General features: G+C 50.0%; 1 protein-coding gene across 2 annotated transcripts in view; it reads left to right on the top strand.

The window, feature by feature from the left end:
- The window catches only part of N4BP2 (NEDD4 binding protein 2), a 1,406,797-nt gene that overhangs the window by 990,529 nt on the left and 389,038 nt on the right, over positions 1 to 27,230 (top strand). For both annotated transcript variants that reach the window (XM_078678311.1, XM_078678313.1), the window contains exon 10: positions 10,284 to 10,329. In XM_078678311.1, the coding sequence (XP_078534437.1) occupies positions 10,284 to 10,329 (46 nt within the window). The remainder of the gene's footprint in view (positions 1 to 10,283; positions 10,330 to 27,230) is intronic.

The following is a 27,230-nucleotide window of genomic DNA, read 5'->3' as shown; positions in this document are numbered from 1 at the left end:
AATAGTTATAACTTTTGCAAATGTGACACCTATAGCTTTTGTAATGCAATGTGTGTTGTATTTACGTGACTTAGATGTATTGATATTACAAATAACAATGGCTTTTATTTTTTTCTAATAATACTTAAATAAAAGTTCTAGTAATTTATGATAGCAATAGCTTAAACTTTTGTAAATAACTTTTGTGAAGATTATGTTCAGTGTATTTTATTGTGACGGAAATCCAAAAACAGAAGTGAAATATTAACATCTTTTTGTGACATTTGTAATAAAGCTTGAAACATTGATTGAACATACTTGAGCTAGTTGTGGTTGAATGGTTGCACAGATTGATGCTGTGGTTGCACAGATTGATGCTGGGGTGGCGCCGAGTGATGTTGTGGTGTAGACGGGTGATGTTGTGGTGTCGACGAGTGATGCTGTGGCGTTCAGTGATGCTGTGGTGTTCAGTGATGCTGTGGTAGCGCATAGTGATGTTGTGGTGCCCCTGAGTGATGCTGTTATGGTGCTGAGTGATGCTGTGGTGATGCGATAAATAGATAGAGTGAGTGCGATACATAGACAGAGTGAGGGCGATAGATAGATAGAGGGAGGGCGATAGATGGATAGATAGATAGAATGAGGGAGATAGACAGAGTGAGGGCGATAGAGTGAGGGGGATTGATAGATAGACAGATAGAGTGAGGGCGATAGATAGATAGAGTGAAGGTGATAGACAGAGTGAGGGCGATAGATAGACAGAGTGAGGGCGATAGATAGACAGAGAGATAGACAGATAGATAGACAGAGTGAGGGCAATAGATAGAGTGAGGGCCATAGATAGAGTGAGGGCAATAGATAGAGTGAGGGCGATAGATTGATAGAGTGAGGGCGATAAATAGATTGATAGAGTGAGGGCGAAAGATAGATTGACAGAGTGAGGGGCGATAGAGTGAGGGGCGATAGAGTGAGGGCGATATATAGAGTGAGGGCATTAGATAGAGTGAGGGCGATAGATAGAGTGAGGGCGAAAGATGGATAGATAGTGTGAGGGCGATAGATAGATAGAATGAGGGTGATAGAGTAATTATGTGGCGCGTAATTATGTGGCACTGAGTGGTATTTGGAGTGTATGTCGCGATGAGCGCAGTGTAAATATGTAGCATATAATTATGTGGCACTGAGTGGTATTTGGAGTGTATGTTGTATTTAGTGCAGTGTAAATATGTGGCATGTAATTATGTGGCACTGAGTGGTATTTGGAGTGTATATTGCGTTGAACGCAGTGTAATTATGTAGCATATAATTATGTGGCACTGAGTGGTATTATGAGGAGTGTATGTTGTATTCAGTAGAGTGTAATTGTGTGGCGTGTAATTATGTGGCACTGAGTGGTATTTGGAGTGTATGTTGCATTTAATGCAGTGTAATTATGTGGCATGTAATTATGTGGCACTGAGTGGAATTTGGAGTGTATGTTGCGTTCAGCGCAGTGTAATTATGTGGCACTGAGTGGCATTATGAGGAGTGTATGTTGTATTCAGTAGAGTGTAATTGTGTGGCGTGTAATTATGTGGCACTGAGTGGTATTGTTTGGAGTGCATGTTGCATTGTAATGATCTAGCATATAATTATGTGGCACTGAGTGGTATTGTGTGGAGTGTGTGTTGCATTCAGTAGAGTCTAATTACGTGGTGTGTAACTATGTGGCACAGAGTGGTATTTGTAGTGTATGTTGTGTTGATCGCAGTGTAAATATGTAGCATATAATTATGTGGCACGGAGTGGTATTGTGTGGAGTGTATGTTGTATTAAGTAGAGTGTAATTACGTGGTGTGTAACTATGTGGCACAGAGTGGTATTTGTAGTGTATGTTGCGTTGAACGCAGTGTAATTATGTAGCATTTACTTAAGTGGCACTGAGTGGTATTGTGTGGAGTGTGTATTGCATTCAGTAGAGTGTAATTATGTGGCATGTAATTATGTGGCACTGAGTGGTATTTGGAGTGTATGTTTTGAGTAGAGTGTAATTATGTTGTAGAGTGTAATTATGTGGCATGTAATTATGTGGCACTGAGTGGTATTTGGCGTGTATGTTGCATTGAGTGCAGTGTAATTATGTGGCACTGAGTGGTATTTGGAGTGTATGTTGCATTGAGTAGAGTGTAATTATGTGGCACTGAGTGGTATTTGGAGTGTATGTTGCGTTGAGCGCAGTGCAATTATGTGGCGTGTAATTATGTGGCACTGAGTGGTATTTGGAGTGTATGTTGTATTGAGTGCACTGTAATTATGTGGTGTGTAATTATGTGGCACTGAGTGGTATTTGGAGTGTATATTACATTGAGTGCAGTGTAATTATGTGGCGTGTAATTATGTGGCACTGAGTGGTATTTGGAATGTATGTTGTATGGATTGCAGTGTAATTATGTGGCGTGTAATTATGTGGCACTGAGTGGTATTTGAAGTGTATTTTGCATTGAGGGTGCAGAGTGTGTGAGGGGGCAGAGTGTGTGAGGGGGCAGAGTGTGTGAGGGTGCAGAGTGTGTGGCCTAAAGTAGTTTGAGGGCGCAGTGTGTGTGGCCTAAAATAGTGTGAGGGTGCAGTGTGTGTGGCCTAAAGTAGTGCGAGGGTGCAGCGTGTGTGGCCTAAAGTAGTGCGAGGGTGCAGCGTGTGTGGCCTAAAGTAGTGTGAGGGCGCAGGTTGTGTGAGGGCGCAGTGTGTGTGGCCTAAAGTAGTGTGAGGGCGCAGTGTGTGACCTTAAGTAGTGTGAGGGTGCAGTGTGTGTGAGGGTGCAGTGTGTGTGAGGGTGCAGAGTGTGTGGCATAAAGTAGTGCGAGAGCACAGTGTGTGTGGCCTAAAGTAGTGCGAGGGCGCAGAGAGCGTGGCCTAAAGTAGTGTGAGGGCGCAGTATGTGTGGCCTAAAGTAGTGTGAGGGCACAGTGTCCGTGGCCTAAAGTAGTGTGAGGGCGCAGTGTGTGTGGCCTAAAGTAGTGGGAGGGCGCAGTGTGTGTGAGGGTGCAGTGTGTAAGGCCTAAAGTAGTATGAGAGTGCAGTGTTCGTGGCCTAAAGTAGTGTGAGGGTGCAGTGTGTGTGTGGCCGAAAGTAGTGTGAGGGCGCAGTCTGTGTGGCGTAAAGTAGTGTGAGGGCGCAGTGTGTGTGGCCTAAAGTAGTGTGAGGGTGCAGTGTGTATCAGGGTGCAGTGTGTGTGAGACCTATTGCATTGCATATGCTTGTTTGTTGTTTCACCCCTTCTAAGAGCCCCTGCAGCTCGACTCTGCCGATTGCCCCAAAGATTCAGCCCACCCCCCGAAAAAATTTCTAAGCCCCCCCCACCCCACCCTTAAACCCAACCTAGGTGTGTCTCTGCTTCTGAGTGTGGGGATTGACTTGGGGGTCAGAGGGAAACGTGTCCAGTTGATAGCGGATGGAGAGATTACATTCAGGGCGCCGCATATGGTGGGTGTGAACAGGTCATAAGGTCAGTAAGTTAGTGGGCTGAACCACTTTGAAAACAGTTGTCAAAAGTTTATATAGGGCCCTATTTACAACCGAGAACGACCCAGTTTTGTGTGAGAAAGAAATTGGAAAGAGTTTGCCTGGGCAAGCTAAATAAAATCTGGGTTACAATTGGGAGAAGGAATATTGAGGAAGCTCTACGCAGGCGACCGTGGCATTAATCTAATGACAATGTACGTTTTTAGGAAAAGTAAAAAAAATATGTTATTTACTCTTTAGGCTGGCTGTCACTTTAAGTGGCTGCACATGTTTCTCTATAGCAGGCTTCATAGACCTGGCATTTCACCCTGCTGCGTGATTTTTATGAAGCAAGAGCAAGGGACAGGCAGAGGAAGGCAAACCTTCCTTCCTGGTGCGTGCCTCTGCAGTACATGGCGGAATAAACGTGCATCATTTGTCAGGCCTTGGATGGGCCTTGTCAAAGCACGGTTTCAGTGCGAGGCCAACAAGCAGACCTATGGTGTGGAACTTTAAAATGGCATTTTTACGGCAATTTATTATCCTCCCAGTCTCTTCCGGGTGGAATAACCTTGCACAAGCTATGGCTTAGCAGCTCTGTGTCAGCCCTAGTGATAAACAAGGCCTTCCTTCTCCCGGGCGCCCTCGGCTCTGGAGTCCGGCGGTTCATCACGGCGCAGGTAGAGGAGTCCTTCGCGGCCTCCATCCGCTGCCTCCATCCGCTGCCTCCTGCGCTGCCTGCGTCTGATAGGGTGCCTGCCTGCCTCGTAGCTGTGAAATCTGCTAGAAAAATGTCATTGCGCAAATGCCACAACATGTCCCAGGGCTGGGCCGTAAATCAGATGCAGTTGCAAAACCGTTACTTGTTAGGAAAGCTGATGCGCACGAGCCCCAGTGAAGTAGGGGCACGAGAGTGTAATGTTGTGAACCCAGCTGACACTCACAGGCAGCTTTCAATAGCCCCACCCCCGAGAATTTTCTCGGTTTGCCTGTAATGGTAAAGCAAGAAATGTTAGATCTGTACTGAGCTGTTTTCCTTCAGCTTTTAGTTGGCCGGAAAGCACCGTGAGGAGTGACAGTGATCAGCATTGAGCGTTAAATCCAGCGGCCGCGGAATTGACTGGTCACCTGATTGGCCTCCACTTCAGAAGTGGTTTTGCACTCCTCGCGCACACACCGAGTGCTCCTGCTGGGACTGACTTATCCCTCTGGGTAAGGATGTCAAGCTGTTACAAAAAGGCAGGCCGGTGTGTAGTAATGTCAACCGCGCACACTGCATGCATAATGCATGTACCTTGCATAGTAAAAAGTGGAACAGCCGGGATGCATTGTTGAGCTATCCTGAAGCAGATGCTTCCTGCGTGCTGACTGCATCCGGGACTCTTGACGTGGTCGTTCCGAATTCTAGAATATGCCGGGCCTCAGATGACGTCACGTTGGTACTGTTAAACAATGTCTCTGTATTTAAGGCTGTGGAAGTGTACATCTAGCTCCGCGGCGCGAAGTCCATTGTTGGTGGGTGAGTTTGCTACGGTTTTTCATGCAGAATGTTTTTAAGATTCTGCTCAAAGCTGAAAGGCGGCGCGAGCTGTCTGTTATTATAGTGTTATGAGTTTTTCTTTTTCCAAATATAAAACTATTTTTAGATGTACGGCTTTTCAGAGTAAGGTTTTCCTTTTAGGCCGTGTAATCTATATATGTGCAGAGAGGGAGGGGCTCACAAAGCCCATAAGAATGTTTTTGTTTGTTTGTTTTGTTTTAATGGGGGAGGACTGGGTAGGACATAACACCCGCCAAGATGCACAGGCACCAGGACCCAGAGGCATGAGGGCGCAACTAATTGCTGATTATTGCTGTATTTCCAGTTCAAAAAGCAACCAGGGGTCCATTTCCTTACCTGTCCTTGGCCCACGAAACACTGGCTACGCCACTGATGTAAAGAGGGTCGAAAAAGAAACCAAGCGCATGCATTTAAAAGAAGTGTTTAAATGCGGGAGGGCGGGGAGGGGAGTGGGGGCGAGCCGCGCGGATCCCTTTGAAGTAAAGCTCACGGCCTCGCGGCCGTGAAAGTGAAAGCAGGGATGTTAATTAGGGGGGGAGGAAAAGTGAGGCAATGCAAGGCGGCTGGGGAGCAAATGACAAGCTCGTGCTGACAGAGGTTAGAATTGCATCAGGAAAGCTAAACCAGCAGGCGGATGCGCGTTCACGATCACATGCACTTGTGGAAATCCCTCGGCTGGTTTAGCTTTCTTGATGCAACACTAAAATTCTCCCCTATCCATTCCTGTGGAATGGGATAGGCTCGACCTAAAAATGTATGTGTCATGAGTTTTTCAACAGTTTTATAAGGTGGGGAGGATTCTCTGTTTCCTCACATCACAAAGGATCCAAAAGAAATGTGCAACACAAACTTAGTTTCATATCCCTTAAATGTTCTCTCCAGGCTATTTCTATTTGTTTCCAAACCAGAACTTAATCCTTAGAATACTTCTCTGTATTCTGCTGCGGTTTACCAAAAATTAGTCTCTAAGGTTAGGAGGCTGCATGTAAATTTCTGTTTTCGGGTTGGCTAGAGCAAAATGACTGCATAAACTGAACTTCCTTTTTAGGTCTCGTCCTATAATTCGCGCAAGCGTTAATAGGACGAGAGTATAGAGGCTCATCCAAGCTCTGAAACCATCGCGGATTACGTCCAGTGCATGTGCACATGCACACGCTTTTCACCATTTGCTCCCGGAGCCGTCTGCCTCCGAGAGCTTCACTTCAAAGGCATCCAGGCCCCGCCCCCTGCTTCACACTTTTCACGGCAGCCAGGCCGTGTCTCGCATTTCTCCTCCCCCCCTAATTATTTACCCCTGCTGTTGCTGCCCACGGCCTCCCCACAGCCTTTCACGGCCGCCTCCCATTTCTCCTCCCCCCCCCTAATTATTCACCCCTGCTAGTGGAAAGTGCACAGCCACCATACAGCGCTGTGATGTCCCGCATAGAGCATAAAAAGATAACCTAGTAGACCACAGCGATCTAAATCTGAAAATGTAAACTATCTTTAGGCAGTTCCACCTGAAGCATCTCACGAAGGTTCACCAAGGTACGTTTGTTGTCTAAATGCTACCTGCATATGCATAACTCCTAATAACGTGTGCTTGTATTTTTGTCACGACCTTTGTTCGCGGAGGCTCGGCCCATGCAGGCGATAGGCTACGTAATGTTTGCTCTAGGAATGCATGTTGATGGCATTGTTAAAAGGGACATTATCATGTCAATGCTATTATCATTCACATCAGACTTTCAGCAGCTACACGGCAGCGCGCCAGCCTCCCGCCAGCATCACTTTCATGGGTCATCGAGTTTATGCACCCAGCCCTAGTCTGCCTCTCTGAACTAGCCCAGGGAGGGTTCACTCCTCAAAGACCCCCTGCCTCATTTGTACTTTTAGGGAGGGCGTGGCGCATCCTGCTATGCAGCAAAACCGGAATGGAATCTGTCCGGTGAAGGAGCTCATGGGAAATGTTCATATACAAGAGCAAAATATAGGCCGTGTAAAAAACATACGAGCCCGATTCACAATCAGCTCCGCGGTCTCTGTAAAATGGACCTTTCTTTCTTTTTTTCTTTTTGCAGTTGTATGTAGTTCGGAGCGCGTTAGACGAGCACCAGTTACATTAATTACACAAGGACACAACCTTTTTTATGTTTAGTTACAGTATTAAGTGACTATGCACAGACTCACAGGCTGTTCTTCCTACACCGAGACTCGAACCTGGGTCCCCAGTTCCATAGTCTACAGCTCCGCCCTTACGTCACAATCACACACCTATATATATATATATATATATGAAGCTGAGGCGGGATCATGCATTGGGACAGTACTGCACAGTGCAACTACGTTCTACAACAGTGCACACACGTGTTATATATTTGGCAAATGTACAGTTGTGAGAATTCTGGAGGTGACCGGGAGTCTGTGACAGCCACCATTAGTCGCTGCCTCTAGTGCTCCTTGGCGGTAGTCACCTGGAATTTCCTTCTGTGGCTTGTTTGACTCGACTACAGCCCGAGGACCACACGCTGGTTCCACCAGTGAAACTCACTCACCCGTGCGACGAATTTCATTTATGTAATGCAACTGGTCCTCATGTAAAACGCTCCGACACCTTCGGCTCGAGTTCGCGCTATATAAAATTTGTAAGATAAATAGTCCATATGCATTCAGTAGGTGTTACGTAAATCACTCTGTAAATGGATTTATTTGAGGTATTCCTTGGAAAAATTGCGTCTGCATCTGTTGGGCGCTATGCAATGGTATACATTACTCCTACATGGGCGTAGCACCAAGTCAAGACTGCCACATCCAGCCAGTTTTTGCCGTTTGAGTCTGGAGGACTGCACCAGTAGTTTCAATCCCTTACTTCTAATAAGAAGAGAGAAACTACAAGTCCGACCATGCACCTAGTTAGATGTTCCTTGAACTCTACGACTGCTGGAGGATGGCTATAAGCACGACATATGCAAAACGGCAACACAGGCCGTACTTTCACTTTCACGGCCGCCAGGCCGTGTCTCTTTCAAACATCCTCCCCCCTCCCAGTGTACTTTTATTTTTTTTGTGCCTTTCTGCCCTCTGTTAGACTCGTTTTTCCCTTGTTTTTTGTGCCTTTCTGCCCTCTGTTAGACTCATTTTTTGTGACTTTCTGCCCTCTGTTAGACTCGTTTTTCCCTTGTTTTTCTGTCCTTATGCCGTCTTAGACTCGTTTTTTTGTGCCTTTCTGCCCCCTGTTAGACTCGTTTTTTGTGCCCTTATGCCCTCTGTTGGACTCATTTTCCCTTGTTTTTCTGCCCTTCTGCCCTCTGTTAGACTCGTTTTTTGTGCCTTTCTGCCCTCTGCATCACCACATCATCACTCAGCGCTACCCCAGCATCACTCAGCACCACCACATTATCACTCAGCACCACCACATCACCACCCAGCACCACCACAGCATCACTCAGCGCCACCCCAGCATCACTCAGCACCACCACAGCACCACTACCCCAGCATCACTCAGCACCACCACATTATCACTCAGCACCACTCAGCACCACCACACAGCACCACTCAGCAGCACCACCACCTTATCACTCAACACCACCTCATCACTCAACACCACCACAGCACCACTCAGCACCACTCAGCACCACCACTGCATCACTCAGCACCACCACAGCACCACTCAGCACCACCACAGCATCACTCAGAACCACCTCAGCATCACTCAGCACCACGACAGCACCACTCAGCACCACCACAGCATCACTCAGCGCCACCCCAGCATCACTCGGCATCACCACAGCACCACTCAGCGCTACCCCAGCATCACTCAGCACCACCACATTATCACTCAGCACCACCACATTATCACTCAGCACCATCACAGCGCCACCCCAGCAACACCCAGCGCCACCCCAGCATCACTCAGCGCCACCCTAGAATCACTCCGCGCCACCACAGCATCACTCAGCACCACCACAGTATCACTCAGTGCCACTCCAGCATCACTCAGCGCTACCCCAGCATCACTCAGCGCCACCACAGCATCACTCAGCACCACCACATTATCACTCAGAACCACCACATTATCACTCAGAACCACCACATTATCACTCAGCACCACAACATTATCGCTCAGCACCACCACAGCACCACTCAGCACCACCACAGCATCACTCAGCACCACCACAGCACCACTCAGCACCACCACAGCACCACTCAGCACCACCACAGCATCACTCAGCGCAACCCCAGGTTATAGGTGTCACATTTGCGAAAGTTATAACTATTGGCATTGTAAATGACAAAGCTATTAATTTAGCTATTTTCAAAACCAACACATAAATAAAAGAATTGTCATTTACAAGACCAATAGCTCAAACGTTCCTAATGCGAGACCTATTGCATTGCAAATGCTTGTTCCCTTTGGGCCTTCTATGCAGCTTCTGGATTTCCACCACACTTCTCCATTCAAGCTGCTCCTGGGGAACATTTGTGCATCCACCCTGGATAGGATAGAAGAACATGAACAATACATTTTGATCTATTCATTGACAACCACACAGCCGCTATTTTCTGTGTTTCCCAGTGGCAAACTGATTTATTTATTTTTGTTTTTTATCAACATCACACAACTGCACTGTGTCTACGCCTATTTGAATAAATACTATAAATAAACTGCCCCTAGCTAATAAGCTTCTCGTGGGGTGAAGTCAGATCAAATATTATTTTCAGCATTACTCTGTGAGGGTTTCACTAATTTCCTGCAACAGCCTTGTTCTCTGATGAGAAAGACGAGCCAGAGGCAGCATGGAAAATAGGATTAGGGGCCAACTCAAGATGCAAAAATAATAGGGCAACGTTCATGCAAGCTAAAATACACAGATTGAGATAGCTGGTCTAAATATCTGTCTCAATCAGTTTGCTCCTTCCTATTCCACAGTATAGGAGGGAGCTCCGAGGCTGTGCCCACATGTTCTGTGTCCTTCCCTATTCTTATCTGTCATTCACATCTTTGCTCACTGCTACTCTATCCACACTAAACTGCTCTGAACATTTTGCATCCTAATCTTACCCTCTCATTGCCACATTCTCAGTAGTCTCTCAGGCTCAGATATTGATTATATTATTGTGAATAGCCATGTACCCATTAAGTGCCGAACACATAATATTTATGATGCCACGTTCTTAAGCGTGTATTTTTCCTGAACAGTTTTGGTGTAAGATATTAAACGATAATGCACATTATTGTGTTTTCATTTGCTGTGACATGATCGTTTTTTTTTCTTAATTGTTTCAGGAAAGACAACAACAGGAAGCTTTATCTTACCAGCTAATTATGGAAGGTATGTATGTTTCGACCAAACTTTGATGGTTCGAATGTTGAAATAGGTATTTACTGATGAATATTACTTGTTGCAGAACCTGCACTTTAAAGTGTTAGATGGTGGACTTGATTTTTTATGGCCCAAATCACCAGTCGGGTATATTGTGGCGCTATGGTAGTGTCAGGTTTAGATCATCTGCTAGATGTTACCCCTGGAAGAGATGTGGCAGCTCTATAAAGCTACAACCTTTGGCAGTTTACATCACTTTCTTTCCTTTGGCATGCGCAGATGGGTGGATGATAAGTTTGTGGTACTGTTGGCAAAGTATCGTATAACATGTTACTCCCCGAACCCTCAGGTTTTTACTGCAATGCAGGATCCAGATATCTATGCCTCACTCACAGTTGGCATATATTTTGTGTTTGATGCATTGTGCCAACAACCACAAACAGTATCCTCCTCCTTTCTCAGTGCGTTATACTTTCAGCCATAGTGTCATTATAGCAAAACCAAAGGGGTTGATGGACGGAGTGTCGAACATTGCAAGCACTCACCCCCAGTCAACTGATCTGGGTTTATTCCATCAACATTCTTTAGCTCACTCCGCCACCCCAGTTCGGACATGGCCATATGCAAAAAAGTCTAGCCCTGTGCCTCATGGGAACAGTCCAGCTCGTTCTGCTAAGCCATGTCTTCGCTGGACTGGAAACAAGCATCCTGGGACCGGTTTCTGGCTAATCAGCCTTCATCAGCCAGGCTAGCTTGAATCCAGTGGCAAAGTGAGCAAGGGGCCCACGTCTGGGCATACCCTGCCAACTTAGGGCGAACAAAGCAAACCAAAGGAAATTATGGACGAAGTGTTTAACATTGCAAGCACTCACCCCCAGTCAACGGATCTGGGTTTAATCCATCATCATTTTTTCGCTCACTCTGCCACCCCAGTTCAGACATGTCCATCTGCAAATTAGTCTGACCCTGTGCCTCATGGAAACAGTCCAGCCTGAACTGCCAAGTCGTGTCTTCCCTGGACCGGAAACAAGCATCCTGGGACCAGTTTCTGGCTAATCAGTTGCCATCAGCAAGGCTAGCTTGAAGCCAGTGGCAAAGTGAGCAAGGGACCCACGTCTTGGCATACCCTGCCAACTTAGGGCGAACAAAGCAAAACCAGGCCAGGTCGCTCCCCCTCTGTCGTACAGCTTCTCCTGCTGCGCCAGGGCTCCCGCTGCTGCTCCATGGCACTGTGAGGCGCTTGTTCGATCGTTGCCTGACTGCCGCCCGCCTTTCTGTCTCTCCCTGCTGCCCAGTGTTTGCCCCGTTTTTGCTTAACTTACTGTTGGTTTGTGTATTTTACTGTTTTGTGCCCTGTTTTTTTTGTGTCTTTTATTCCCCTTTGCCTCTTTTCCACCCTCTCCCGTTGCTTTTCCCCCCCACCGCCCCCCATTTTTTCTTTAACTCCTGCCCGTTCCCGCCGCTGCCCCCCCGGCAGCCCTGCCCCCCTCGTCGCCCATTCGCTGCCCTGCTCCCAGCTGCTCCTCCCTCCCTGCCTTATCATGGAGGCCGCTGCGCGGCCGCGCCTAAGGCATGCCCGTCTGCGCCCGTCCGTGCCTGGACAACACCCAGCTCCAGAACCCCTGGACCACGCGAACGCCACAACACCAGAATCCACTACGACGCCAGCACCCTCCACGCTCTCAACGCTGGCCGAAACCACACCTGCTTCCAGGCAGCCCCTAAACGGACCCACGGACCCTTCTCCTGCCGTACCTGCAGCTTCACCTGTGACAGAACCACTAAACCTCCAAGGACTGGGCCCAGCCACCTCTGCTGCATACTCCTCAACACCGCTCCGCACGCAACACGCCGTAGAACTCTGGGATCTGATCGACACCTCCGTCCCAGACGTGCCCTTCCTGACCGAGACCTGGTGGAACGACTTCTCGCGCCTGACATCGCCATAGCCATCTAGGGCGGCTACAAGATCACCGGCAGGGATCGCGCCAACGTAGTCCGAGGAGGTATAGCCATCGTCCACAAGTCCACCCTCAAGGTCACCACCCACGCAGGCGACACCCTCAACACTGCCGAACACCTGCACTTCTGGATCCACACCAACCCCAACACCACCCTCAGAGGAATATTCATCTACAGACCCCCGGAGCCCGGGCTTAGTTCAGTGACTCCATCACCGACCTCGCCAGCACCCACGCTCTCGCCTCCACAAACTACATCCTCCTCAGAGACCTGAACTTCCACCTCGAGAACAACAACAACGCCAACTCCGCCACCCTGATCGACAACCTCGCCAACCTTGGCCTCAGGCAACTCGTCACCACACCCACCCACGCCGCCGTCCACACGCTGGACCCCATCTTCTCCACAGGCTCCCACGTCACCTTCGATCACACCACCGGACTCCACTGGACCGACCACCGCTGCATCCATTTCACCTTCAAGAAACCAACGACACACCACCGCACCCAACAGCTAGCTCGCCGCTGCTGGAGCAAAGTCACCTACGACCAGCTGATCACCACCCTCGCCCAGTACCCGCCCACCAACCCCACCAACCCAGGTGCCGTAGCCCGCAACCTCAGACAGTGGATCGACGACTGCGCCAACATACCTCGCCCAGCTCAAGAAACCCTCCAACAACCACGCCAGCAAGAGAGCCACCTGGTTCACCGACGAGTTCCAGACCTCCAATCGCGCATGCCGGAAACTGGAGAAGACAAGGCTACACAAACGCACACCGGACAACCACGCAGCCCACAAGGACGCCACCCGCAGACATCACCACCTCATCAGATTAGCCAAGAGATCCTCCTTCAAAAACCGCTTGGACAACAACGCACACAACAGCAAAGAGCTCTTCAGCATCGTAAAGGAACTCTCCAACCCCAGCGCCAACGCCAACGACATCCCGTCCTCACAAAAACTGTGTGACTCACTAGCCGTCTTCTTCCACCGCAAGATCGCTGACATCCACGACAGCTTCAACACCACGACCGCCCCGACTATGCCAGACACCACCTCCCCTGTGAACACCACCAGCGCCAACCGCCTGACCTCCTGGTCCAACGTCGATGACGACGAGACACGCAAGGTCATAAACTCCATCCACTCAGGAGCTCCGTCAGACCCGTGCCCACACCACATATTCAACAAAGCAGACGCAGCCATCGTACCCCAACTACGGAAGGTCATCAACATCTCCTTCAAAACAACAACATTCCCGGAAAGCTGGAAGCACGCTGAAATCAACGCCCTCCTCAAGAAGCCCAAAGCAGACACCAAGGACCTCAAGAACGTCCGGCCCATCTCCCTGCTCCTGTTCCCGGCAAAGGTTATTGAGGAAATCGTCAACATGCAACTGGCCCGCCACCTGGAAGACAACAACATCTTGGACCCGTCCCAGTCCGGATTCAAACGCAACCACAGCACTGAGACAGCCCTCATCGCTGCCACAGACGACATCAGGCGCCAACTAGACAACAGCTAAACATCAGCCCTCATCCTCCTGGACTTGTCAGCCTCCTTCGACACGGTATGCCATCACACTCTAAAGACACACCTCCTAGAAGCCGCAATCCAAGAGAAGGCCCTTGACTGGACCACGTCTTTCCTCTCAGGCAGAACCCAGAGAGTCCGCCTCCCACCCTTCCGATCCGATTTATGACTTTACAGAAATGTGTGTTTAAAAAAAATACAATTTCTAAGACGATTCATGAATACAGACCTCAACAAATATGTGGTATTTTTATCTGAAAATAAGTGGCAAACCTATCACCTCACTTCTTTACATTCATCCCACCTCTTTTCTGCTATGTTCACCTCATCTTTATCCCCAACCAAAGCCATTGCCAGTTGTCATGTAGCTCATTCCTAGAGTACTGCAGCGTTTCCTCCTATTCATTGCCATATGGGTGGGGCTACCGTCACACCCATAGAGCCAGTACTCAGGTCCGTCACTGGTATCTTGTAAATACAGTGATTAATGTTGGAGGGGCTCACAAAGAGAAGCAGGTCCTGTCCTGAATAAAAAAATGCTAAGAAAACCGGCTTTGGCGAAGGCAGAGGATTTTTTAGGGGCTGCCACTCACTTTAGCACAGTCCGTGCCATCAATATCCTAAATACAACTGAATTACTGACTGTCTTTCTTAACCCATTTACACACCTGATGGAGAGGGGTGGGGGTGAGGCTAAAGCACTTTCAGCTGAATAGTCGTTGCGCATGTGATCGACAGGGAAGGGTCTGTCTAGACCCTGCACTGTTAATCACTGCGTGACGCACAGCAAGCCCTCTTAGACCCCTGCAGTCTCAGGCCATTCACATGGGCGCTGCTGGAATCTCCAGCAGGGACTCTGCAGGAGGCTTTGCGCGCCTACACGCTCCAGAGAAGCAGAGCGGCATCTACCCTGTGCAATAGGAGAGACATACCTGGAGCCTGCAGTCCCGTTTATTAGGGTACCGGTACTCTCCCTTGGCTAATGAGAAGTGCCGGTACTGAGGGACTACAAATTCAGAATTGCAGGTACTCAGTACCGGTGAGTACCGGCCCATTTAAAGCACTGGTATTTGCCGGATGTTGCAGCCTGGCCTGCGGAGCTCCTTCAGCAGGCAGTCATCTCGCAATGCACGGTAGCCCACCCCCTTTACGCCAAAATACTTGCTACGATAGTGGAATCTGTTATAACCTATTTAATCCACCCCACACAATCAGGCATCCCTAAAGGAAAACTAGCGATTGATAATATAAGAACCTTCTGAGATGTGCTAGAAAAAGCAAAACTTGTGCACTCTCCAGTGGCGGCTATAGTCCTTGATGCAAAAAAGACCTTTGATAGTGTCATGGACCTTTCTGAAGTCTACCCTTCATAAGTTTGACCTAGGAGAAGAATTTATTTTTAAAACATTTTATTGGAATTTTATTATCAAGTTAACAATGTTATTTCAGTGGAATATTCTTAAGCGCATACAATAGACTATAAAAACATATTGTTCAGTGGTACATCTTTTACATTAGTTACTAGGTGCCCAGCCCCTAGGTGCTTCTTGTTGTGCTATATATTGTGGCGTATGCTCTACTCCCTCTTCTCCTCAAGGTCATTCGCTGTCCTCTGATGTCTGCCTTTCTGTGCGGGTTCGCAGAAGTCACCTCGGAATCTATCCCAGTTTCCCCATACCTGAGCCCATTTTTTGGGGCAACCCCGGTAGATAAAGACCGACTTCTCTGTTATCATCGTGTCTTCCATATTGCTGTACCATTGTCGTTGTTTCGGGGAAATTCCTGAGCCCCAGTGTCGTGCTATATTTCGCTTCGCTAACGCTAGTCCCAGTGTCACCCAGTCTTGAGCTGCGTGGTTCAGGTCAGTGCGTTCCCAAATATTGAGCAAACATCGTTTTGGTTCAGGAGGGACCTGTACTCTGGTAACTTGTCTTATCGTGTGTAGTACTGCCTCCCAAAAGCGAGTGATTACAGGGCAATCCCAGATGGTGTGCCAAAAGGTGCCGAGGGCACCGCATTGTCTGAGGCAGAGTGGAGTGTCCGCACTACCTAGTTTGTGTACCAGGATGCGCGTGTAATAGATACGATGTAGGATTTTCAGCTGTACTAGTTTTAAAGTGGAAGGTATCGCAACTTCCCTTGGTGATGCCAGGGCTGCCTGCCAGTCCTCCTCGTCTAGGTCACCTATGTCTGTTTCCCACCGTTCCTTACGGGCTGTCATGGGATCAGGCTGATTATTAATTATTTTCCTGTATGTCAGGGAGATAACTTTCTAACTTAAGTGATCTGTGAGGAATAGGTCTTCTAGTGGTGAGGCCTCCGGGAGTTGCATGGCTGTTGGAATCGCTGCCATGAGTGCGTGTATAACCTGCGCACATCTGTAGGTTTCTGTGTGTGCCAGTTTGTAGGTGGCTTGCAATTGGACAAACGGGATAACTTGGCCTTTTTTCCATAGGTCTCCCACCCTGGAAATACCTATCTGAAAGAAACACGTTAGTTAGATTCCTTACCTTAGAATTACCCCCAGGCGTCAGACTGGATCCAGAATGTTTTCCTCAGCAGTACCCCTGCGCGTCGGTAGGCATCGTCTGCGGCTCCGCGTCTGTCGTCGGCGTCGTGATCGCTGGGATGACGTCGTCCGAGTACTTAGACGCTGCCCTCGCGCACTGACGTCAGTTCTTCTTTTTTCCGCGCCAGCAAGCGCAGATCCGGGAAGAGCTAGTACCCTTAGTCACTTTTTGACTAACTTTTTGGTCTTTTTGACTATCTTTTTTGAGTCCACTTCGACTCCTGGTGCCGGTAAGGATGCCCGGTTTCAAGCCGTGTGACGCCTGTCACCGACTGATGTCGGTTACCGACCCCCACCGCCGGTGTCTCTACTGTCTAGGTGCCGACCACGATGGCAAGTCAGGCCTCGACTGTCGGGCCTTGACCTCGAAAGCTAGGCGGGAGCGGTCCCATAAGCTTCTCGAGATCCGACAGTCGGCTCTGCGCCGCTTGAGGTCCCGGTCAAAGAGGAAGTCGAGGGACCAGTCGCAGAGCCGTAGCCACCACCGCTTGTCGGGTTCCAAGTCCTCGCATTCTGGTAAGTCGAGGCAAGGGAAGAAGAAGTCGAAGAGGCGACATCACTCTTCTGACTCCCCTCGCCAGTCGCGTGACTCGGCCAAGGGTTCGGGTGGCACCACCCACGCGGCTCCGCCGGAGCCGCAGGCATCGCATCCAGCTCCACACCCTCCAATCCCTGGGCTTAATGCGACGGTGGGCGAGATTCAAGACTTTCTCGTGGCCATGAGGACTCTCTTTCTGCCCTCGAGACTCGCCGGCGTGCCTTCGGGCCCTCTTCATAGCCCATGCTGCCGTTCAAGGAGGCCCTCACTGACGTTCTGATGGGCACTTGGTCCAAGCCCTCCACAGTGCCCCCTGTGGATCAGAACGTGGCCCGGCTCCGGGCGGCCCGGCTCCGGGCGACCCCTGCTTTCTGTCCGTACACCCCACCCCGAGAGTCTGGTGATCCAGGCCTCTACTTACCAGACCGCATTTCAGACCGCTCACCCGGATAGGGAATCCAAATGGCTTGATCAGTTTGGGAAGAAACTGTTCTCCTCAGTCAGCTTGGGGTTGCGGTCCATTAATACTGCATGCCTTTTGGGCCGTTACACCCACTGTCTGTGGGATACGGTGGCGGACGTGCTGCCTCAGTGTTCGGAGGAGGCCCAGACACGGCTCGCCCAGGCTCTTGCTGAGGGGCGGGATGCAGCACGGTATTACATCCGCTGTGGACTTGATACCACGGACTCACTAGGCAGAGCAATTTCCACGACGGTGGCGATTGGTCGCCACGCCTGGCTGTGGTCCGCCAATTTTTCAGGAGATGTCCAGAACACGCTAATGGACATGCCCTTCGATGGCCGTCGCCTTTTCGGTGACAAAGCAGACAGTGTGCTTGAGCGTTTCAAGGACTCCAGGGCTATGGCCAAGTCCTTGGGCCTGTCAGGCCACCGCTAGAAGACTTCTGCTTTTCGTCCCTTTCGTGGCCAAGGAAGGGGTGCCCCCACACGTTCGTCCAGCCACAGGCTGCAGAACCAACCTCAACGCGGTCGCGGACTTTGTAACTGCCGTGGCGGTGGAGGGGGACAGAGCCCTGGTCAGTCCACATCCACTCCCGCAGCATCCACCTCAAAGCCTTCCTAGTCCGAGCTTTCAGGCCCGTTCAACGCCAGTAGGAGGCAGGGTTCGCCATCACCTACTCCACTAGCGTACCATCACTTCGGACAGGTGGGTGCTGCAAGTCATCCGAAGGGGCTACTCCCTGCCCTTCGAAGTGACCCCTCCAGCCATGCCACCGCAGTACCACCGCATGTCGGGGGTTCACTTGCAACTTTTGCAGGAGGAAGTTACGGCCCTCTTGGCCAAGGGGGCCATCGAGTGCATTCCTGGGCCAGAAGTAGGACGTGGTTGCTACTCCCACTACTTTCTGGTTCCCAGGAAGGGCAAAGGGGGCCTGCGCCCTATCTTGGACCTCCGGAGCGTCAACGGCTTCCTCCGGAAGGAGAGGTGCAAGATGCTGACTTTAGCTTAGGTCCTGGCTGCCCTGGACCCTGGAGACTGGATGGTTGCGTTGGACTTGCAGGACGCATATTTCCACATCCCTGTCCTGCCGCCCCACCGCGCTACCTGCGGTTCACGGTAGGCCACGAGCCCTTTCAGTTTATATGCTCCCCTTCGGCCTCACTAGCGTCCCTCAGGTGTTCAGGAAAGTGATGGCGGTGGTCGCAGCTCATTGGGGCAGATTAGGGGTTCCAGTCTTCCCCTATCTCGACGACTGGTTGTTAAAGGCAGGTTCGCCCCAGACAGTCGTCTCCCACCTCCAGACTACGGCCGATCTCCTGCACTCGCTGGGGTTCTCCATCAACATGCCGAAGTCACACTTGAGTCCCTCTCAGAAGCTCCTCTTCATCGGAGCGGTTCTGGACTCGTCGCGGTTTCGGGTTTATCCTCCCGAGCAGCGGGTTCGGGATATTCAGGCTCTGATTCCAATCTTTCGGCCTTTATCCTGAGTTTCGGTTAGGCTGACGCTGCAGCTCCTAGGGCCGATGGCCTCTTGCATCCTGCTGGTACATCACGCCTGGTGGCGGATGCGGGCTCTGCAGTGGGACCTGAAGTTCCAGTAGGCACAGCATCAGGACAATCTGTCCGACCACGTCCTGATCTCAGAGAGCACAGCGAATCAGCTGCAGTGGTGGCTCACGGACCGCGATTGGGTCAGTGGCAGATCCCTGTCCCTTCCCCAACCGGAGCACACAGTGGTGACGGATGCGTCCCTCCTGGGATGGTGGGGCCACATGGGAGAGACGGAGATCAGAGACCTCTGGTCTCCGGCAGAGTCCCGGCTCCATATCAACCTTTTGGAGCTGCGGGCGATCCGGCTTGCACTGAAGGCATTCCTTCCCTCTGTCCGGGGAAGTGTAGTTCAGGTGTTCACGGACAACACCACCGCCATGTGGTACTGCAACAAACAGGGTGGGGTGTGGTTGTGGACCCTTTGTCAGGAGGCTCTGCGCTTCTGGACATGGCTGGAACACCAGGGCGTCACCCTGGTAGTTCAACACCTGGCAGGTTCCCTGAACGCCAGTGCGGACAAACTCAGCCGTCGGTGCGGATCACAAGTGGCGTCTGAACTCGAACGTGGCACAAGGTCTCTTTCAGCAGTAGGGAGAGTCTTGGTTAGATCTATTTGCCACCGAAGAGAACGCGCAATGTCAGTTCTGCGCGTTGGAATTTCCAAGGCGGCACTCGCTCGGCGGCGCTTTTCGTCGCGAGTGGAGTTGCGGTCTGTTGTACGCCTTTCCGCCTATACCGCTTCTGACCAGAGTGCCGAAGAAGATCAGGCGCGACCGGGCCCAAGTCATCCTTGTGGCTCCAGACTGGGCACGAAGATACTGGTATCCCGAGCTACTCAGTATGTCAGTCGATCCCCCGATTTGTCTGTCTCTTCAGGAGGACCTTCTGTCGCAGCAACATGGGACGGTCCTCCACCCGAACCTGTCCAGTCTCCACCTACATGCGTGGAGATTGAGCGGCGGCAGTTGATTCCATGTGACTTGCCTCCTGAAGTCTGTGATGTCATTCTGGCAGCCAGGCGTTCCTCCAATAAAACGGTATACGCCTGCAGGTGGAACAAATTTGTGGCATGGTGCACAGCAAAGGCTGTGGATCCCCTTTCCGCTCCTCTTTCTGAGGTTCTCCTCTTTCTTCTTTCCCTGGCCCAGCAGGGCTCTGCTCTGGGCACCATCAAGGGATATCTTTCAGCTGTTTCCGCCTTCTTGAGGCTTCCAGATCATCCTTCTCTTTTCAAGTCCCCTGTTGTCAATAGGTTCTTGAAAGGCAACACGCACATGTTCCCTCCTGTTCCTTTCGTGATGCCTCAGTGGGACTTAAAGCTGGTTCTTACTTATCTGATGTGCATTCCCTTTGAGCCACTTCATGATTGCCCTCTTCGTCTTCTTACTCTCAAAACTACTTTCCTGGTTGCCATCACCTCTGCTAGAAGAGTGAGTGAGCTCCAGGCTCTTTCATCTAAGCCTCTTTTCCTCTCAGTCCATCCGGACAAGGTTGTTCTGAGAACTCGTCCTTCTTTTCTGCCCAAGGTTGTTACTGCCTTTCACATCGGCCAGTCCATTACCTTGCCCACCTTCTTTCCGCCTCCGCATCCCTCGAAAGGAAGAGAGGCTCCACCGTCTGGACCCAAAATACGCGCTCTCCTTTTACCTCAACCGCACACAACAGTTCCGGGTGGACGACCAACTCTTTGTTGGCTACTTGGGCGCTAAGAAGGGACGGGCGGTGCACAAGCGGGCCATCTCTCTGTGGGTCGTTTTGTGCATCAAGGTCTGGTATTCCTTGGCTAAAAAGGAGCCTCCTGTGGGGTTGCGCACCATTCCACTCGGGCCACGGCGGCTTCTACTGCCCTGGGTCGGGGAGTCCCTTTGCAGGACATTTGTCAGGCAGCTACGTGGACCTCTCTGCACACGTTTGCCAAGCACTACTGCCTGGACAGTCAAGTCCGGAGAGATGGCTTTTTTGTCAGTTCAAAAACTTTCTGGATCCAGTCTGATGCCTGGGGGTAATTCTAAGTTAAGGAATATAACTAATGTTTCTTACAGATATATTGTTACCGAAAGGTAAGTAACTTGTTCATTAGGTCCCATTGCTGGAATCCCTTAGTGTTGTGCAATTTCCCTAGCTCTCGGTTGTCCCACAGAGGCGTCGCTTGCATAATAGTTCCTTCCCAACCCAATGCTCCCTGCGCCACATGCCAGACTTGTAATGTGTGGGCCGTGGGGCCTGTGTGGATCGTCTTTCTAGATCTATTATACAGTGCCCCCATGATCCCTTCTTTTTCTAGGAAATGCCTATACATTCGGAATGCTGGGTCTTCCTGCGGCGCATGAAGCCATTGGTTTATCACAATGAGCTGGGATGCCCAGTAGTAAATTTTTATATGTGGGAGAGCTATACCTCCATCATACCAGCTTCTCACTAGTTTCTTCATGGCAATATGGGCTGTTCTCCCGTCCCATAACAATTTGGTTACCTCAGCGCTTATCATCGTGAAGTAGGAGAAGGGGACCGGAAAGGGGGTATTCTGTAAGATATATAAGAATCTAGGCAGTGCCATCATTTTGAAGAGGGCTTCTCTGCCCAATAAAGTAAGTAGTAGTGAACGCCAACATTTGACATTCTGGCGGAATCGCGTGAGGGGCTTCATAAGATTTTTCTTCTGTGAAGAGTGTGATCTGAGGGGTAACGTATATGCCAAGATACCTGAATCCCTGTTCCGCAATTTGAATTTCGCAATTACGAGGCAGTGGGCTGTGTAGCACATATAAAAGTGATTTTGACTAGTTAATAGTATATCCTGAGGCCCTGCCATATGCTGCACAGATGTCTAGTAGGCAGTTGATGGACCGCGCTGTGGACGTCAAATAAAGCAGCACATAGTAACCATATAGTGATATGCGATCTTCCCACCCCACTGTCCACCTTAGTCCCCGGACCACTGGGTCCTGACGTATCCTAGCCACCAACGGTTCCAATACTATTGCAAATAAAAGTGGGGAAAGTGGGCAGCCCTGCCTCGTTCCTTTTCCAAGGGGGAAATCCGCTGAGATTCGGCTGTTAGCCACTACCTGCACCAAAGGTTTATTGTATAGTAAGCGCACCCATTTGCAGAATTTGGGTCAGAAGCCCATATGTTGGAGAACTGCGAAGAGGAAGCGCCATTCCACCATGTTGAATGCCATGCGAGCATCCAGGGAAAGAATAACTGCGTCTTCATCTATTGTCGACGCTCGCACCAGGACACTATGGAGTCGCCGGAGAATCAGGGCCATATTGCGGTTAGGCATGAAGCCCGACTGATCCGGATGGATTAGCGTTGTGAGGTATGGCTGTAGTCTCATTGCCAGTACCTTGGATAATATTTTAGCTTTAGCGTTTATTAGGGAGATAGGTCTGTATGACACGCAGTCTTGCGGCAACTTGCCAGTTTTGTAGATCACCACTATGGTCGGCAGGCACTGTTCTCTGGGCAATTCCCCCTGTTCTAAACTTGCCTTATACATATTAAGTAGGTGTGGCGTAAGTTGGGTCGCTGACCTTTTATAAAATTCCACAGGAATGCCATTTGGTCCCAGTGCTTTTCCCGTGTATAGTGCACCAATTGCTATGGCAAGCTCATCTGGAGATAGCTCGGTCTCAAGCACCGGGGCAGCGTCCTGAGGCAATTTGGAAATGCGAATGTCTTTCAGGAAGGCCAGATTGTCATCGATTGTATTGCTAGCTGTGGGTGTGTGTATTGTTTTATAATGTGAGGCTAGTGCGTCCACTATTTGCTGGGGGTCTTGAGGTCACATTTGCATTTTTGAGCTGGAGTTGGGCTATCCATCGGTTTGATCGGTCCTTTTTGTCCAACCAGGCGAGAAGCTTGCCAGCTTTGTCGCCCAGTTCAAAAATCTTATGTTGCGTGGCTGTGAGCTTGGTCTTCGCTTCCTCCCGCGCAAATGCCCTGTACTCCTGCTGTGCTAGATGTAGCCTATGTGACGTTAATGTTAATGTCTAGTGCATGATCGGCCTTCGCTGCTCCCTGTTCTAACATGTCCATATGCTGTCTCTGCGACTTCTTGTGACCAGCAATTAGTGAGATTCCATAACTCCGCAGGACTGTTTTCTATGCCTCCCATTGTGTTCGAGGCGAGGATACTGAGTGTTTGTTTTCGGCTAAGTAGTGTTTTGTAGCTGTTCGCAACCCCTTGTCTATTTTTCGGTTTTTGAGATACCCTGAGTACAGTGGGAACAGCCGTCGTCGAGTTGTCTTAGGGGACATGAATGTAATATGTAAAGGCGAGTGGTCTGATATCCCCCAGGGTAGGTGTTGGATTTCTAAAACCCTTCTAACCCTGTCGCTATCGTGAAGATATAGTCTATTCTGGACACACTATTGTGTACTCCCGAGTGGTATGTATATTGTCGGTCTTGCAGGTGCTTAGTTCTCCAGACGTCAATAAGACCAACTGCGTCAATCAAGTCTGCCAATTTAAGGTTAGCACTGCTGGGGTCTCTAGGGGGTCGTCTATCAATCAATGCGTCTACTGTGGCATTGAAGTTGCCCCCCCCCATGATAATCTCTCCTCGCGGTATGGATAATAAAAATTGCCCAAGTGCTGGAAAGGTGGTTTGGTGTAGTGTTGGTGGGATGTATACTGAGACTAAGTTGTATATCTGTCCCTCCCATTGACATGTCAGCGCTGCAAAGCGATCTTGCTCATCCGTTTTGGATCCAGTGAGTATGAGTGGGAAGCGTATATTAATCAGGATTCCCACCCCCCTAGAACTGGAGATACATTCCGAGTGTACTGCCATTTTGTATCCCCATCTATCCAGGGCTTTAGTGGCTGTGCCCATCAGATGCATTTCTTGTATTAGTGCTATCGCCAGACTTTTGCATTTCATGTACTGGAGGACTAGTTCTCTTTTGATCTTGTCACCCAGACCGTTTACGTTCCAGGACAGCACCGTGAAAGGAGGGGGCTGTCCTTCAGGGCTTGGGAAAGAGTTAGATGTGGTGTCTGACGGGGGGTTTACATGTACCATTTGTGATTTCCACAATGTAAAGGTGTAAAGCTGTTTGTTGCATCCACCTCATTCTATCGTCAGGTATGCCTTTTAATAAACTTAACCAAAACCCTGAACTGTCCCTTTATTCCCTCCCTCCTCCCTACCCCCAACTACCCGCCTCCCCAACTGAGCAGAGTGCTTTTTCCCCATAGCTAGTACTTGTGTGGGGGGTAAGAGTCCGTCTTTGGTCCTCGAAAGCCCTCCTTTCCCATAAGCATGTTGTCAATACAGTTCACATCGTCTCTGAAGGTTCCTAATTCCGAACTGTACAGGCGCTCTATCTACCATTTTAGTTATGGTGCGGGAGGCCTCTGTACATTAAGCCTTTCCACATCCAGGGACAGCTAGTCTGCCGATCGAGTCAGACACTACGAGTCTTAGGTGCTAGTTAATTTTCAATCAGTATCAGTCCCCTTTCTCGCTGGGTTCAGGAGATCTTGATCTTTGCGACTCATGGAGTCGGTGCTGCTGGTGAGTTCTCGGTTGGCCGGACCTTGGCGCCGGGCGCCAACCCTCTAGCCAGTCTCTGGTTTCCTTAGGTGTGGTAAAGAACCAGGTTTTCCCTTCTGCTTCAACTCAGAGTTTCGCCGGGAAGAGCATTGAATATTTTAGTTCTCTGGTCCGCAACTTTTTCTTGACATCCAGGAAGCTTTGCCTTTGTTTGATTACTGCTGCTGTGTAGTCTCGGTAGAGCGTGATTGTACAGTTCTCCAGACGGATTGGTGGGGCTGTCCTTCCCTCCTGTAGAATAGCATCTCGGTCTCGAAAGTTGAAGATGCATGCCAGAATTGGTCTGGGGGGAGCACCAGGTCGTGGCCTCCCCCCAGGTACACAGTGAGCTCTTTCTACGGAGAAGAAGCTAGACAAACCTTGTGGTTTCAGTTGGTTCTTGATGAGGTCCTCCACAAATAGTTCCACAGCAGGTCCCCCTACATTTTCGGGCACACCAATAATGCGGACATTGTTGCGTCGAGAGCGGCCTTCTTGGTCATCTAGTTTGGCCAGAATAAGCTTATTGTTGGCTTCTAGGTGGCGTACTTGGCGTTGCAGTGTGGCCATATCTGTGGAGAATGTTGTTGACTCAACCTTAGTTAGTCTGTGTGAAGATTTGGAGAATTCTGCCCGTATTAGGGAGATATCTGTAGAGATTGTGCCAATAGAGGACTGAACTTGTTGTAGGGCGGCCATAATGTCTACCAGCGTGACTGCTTTGGGGTCGTTAGACGCCGGGGTCTCAGCCTGGGCCGCGTTAGTGTGAGGTTGTTCACCCTGGTCCTTGCTGTAGGCGTATTTGTCTAGTTTACCGGCCGGTGCGCCCCTCGGCCTCCCATCTTGTGCCACGTGTTCGCCGCTGCCTGCCGCGTTATACGCTGTAACGTGCGGCCTTTTGGGTTTCTCATCCTCTCCACCTGTGGTGTGGGCTAAGGTGATCACAGCGTGCGATTTGCTCATGTCCGCACCGCTGGCACGAGGTTCTAATTTCACCACAAGCTCTTGGTGCACTGTGTGATTTGCAGGTTTAAGGGTCAGTAGTTATGGATGGTACGCAGATAGTTTTCGTGGTGTACATTGAACTGTCCAAGGCTGTGGGCGGTGATGCAGTGGGTGCGTAGCCAGACACCCCCGCAGTAGACAGTTGCTGTAGTAGGGTGTGCAAGGTCCGTCTGTACTGTATTTTGAATTTGAGTGCCCCTGTTGTCCCCTGCCAGCTTCGCTAGATCGCGTCCTTTAAACACGCTTTTTCTCCCTTTGCTGAGCCATCTAGTATATTCGTGCCGGTCGTAACACAGCAGATCATGCAACCTTAAAGTTCTTGGGTCCCAGAGGGTGCGTTCAGTTATGAACAGCCATGCCTCACCGTAGTATCTCCACGCGGCTGCACCAGGCACGTCTTCCCTTGCAGGCTGGGCCCTTTGTGAAGCAGTATCTGGCCGCTGCTCAATGTACTCGGCTACTTGCTGCGGCAGTTTACAGCACCTCGCCGTCCTTTCAGGTCAGCCAAGCACGGCAGGTCCAGTCCACATCTTTTTTCATGCGTTGTCGCGCTCAGCGCCCTCAGTCTCCTCACAGCTGCGGGCAGAAAGGGCACGCGAGGCTCGGTCTCAGTTTTACGTGCAGGTCTGTATACGTCACCTCCCGTAACTCGGCAGCCGGTGGTCTTACAGATGTTTGGAGTGTTGCGATCTGTTTCACCGACGCTCCGATTACTGCGCTGCCTTATTTCAGCCATTGAACTTCCAGATTAATGCACGGATTTTCGGGGGAAGGCTCCCTCGGTTACGGAGTTCTCCTGGATTGCGGCCATCTTGCTGGCTGCTAGCCACGCCCGAGAAGATTTTATTAGAATGTCAATGGCTCTGTACTCGAACACTCTAACCTCTTTCAGAGTCAATGGCACTCTCTCCAATCTCTATAAACTCAAATGTGGCATAAAACAAGGATTCCCACTGTCACCGATTTTCTTCCTTCTAACAATCCAACACTCCTCTCCTCAATAAGGAAAAACAATAGCATTCTGAGGATCCATTTTCCCTCTGTAACCATAAAGGCTACGGCTTCCGTGGGTGATGTTTTACTATTCACAGGCTGAGCATGCTCTACCACATATAATGGAAGAAATTCGATTTTCCTCTGAGGTCTCTGGATACTCCCTTAACTAGGACAAGACAGAAGTATTCCCTCTAAATGTTTACTGTTTGGCATCCCTCATAACAACTGCAAATTGCAAATGGAAAAATAAAGCCCTAATATGCCTGAGTGTCTGGTTTGGTAAAAACCTTATGGAAACTGTTACCTGCGCTGATAACACCGTAAACCATTTGACAAACTCCCCCCTCCAGGAAAATTTGGAATGCCTTAGGTACCTACCTTCAAAAAAGTTAACTACCGTAGATCCTTTTTTATTTCCAAATGAGGTCGCACACTGCTCGTCCCATCAGCGTGTGACCCCGGAGCATGATGGTCGATGTAGTAGGTATCAGCGGTTGCGCTTCTACCCGAGTCTTGAATCTTGAGGGTGTTCACTGATGTGCTTGCCATCCCTGGACACGTGTTTCGCGGTCATTAGCGCTCGTCAGCAGGAATTAGGTGTGTGCACAGGGTTGCTGCGTGGGCTGCCGAAAATATTCGTAGGTCCAGATACCTCTTATGGCGCGCAGGTGCGGAATCTCGAGGTTGTCACCTCCACCGGCTCAAGGGAGCCTGTATAAATAATATTTCCAAATGAGGTCGCACAC

The sequence above is a fragment of the Lissotriton helveticus genome, chromosome 2_2 (assembly GCF_964261635.1).
Source record: "Lissotriton helveticus chromosome 2_2, aLisHel1.1, whole genome shotgun sequence".
In the NCBI taxonomy this organism is placed as follows: Eukaryota; Metazoa; Chordata; class Amphibia; order Caudata; family Salamandridae; genus Lissotriton; species Lissotriton helveticus.
The sequence above is the reverse complement of the archived record's forward strand: the minus strand, read 5'-3'. Positions and strand labels throughout refer to the sequence as shown.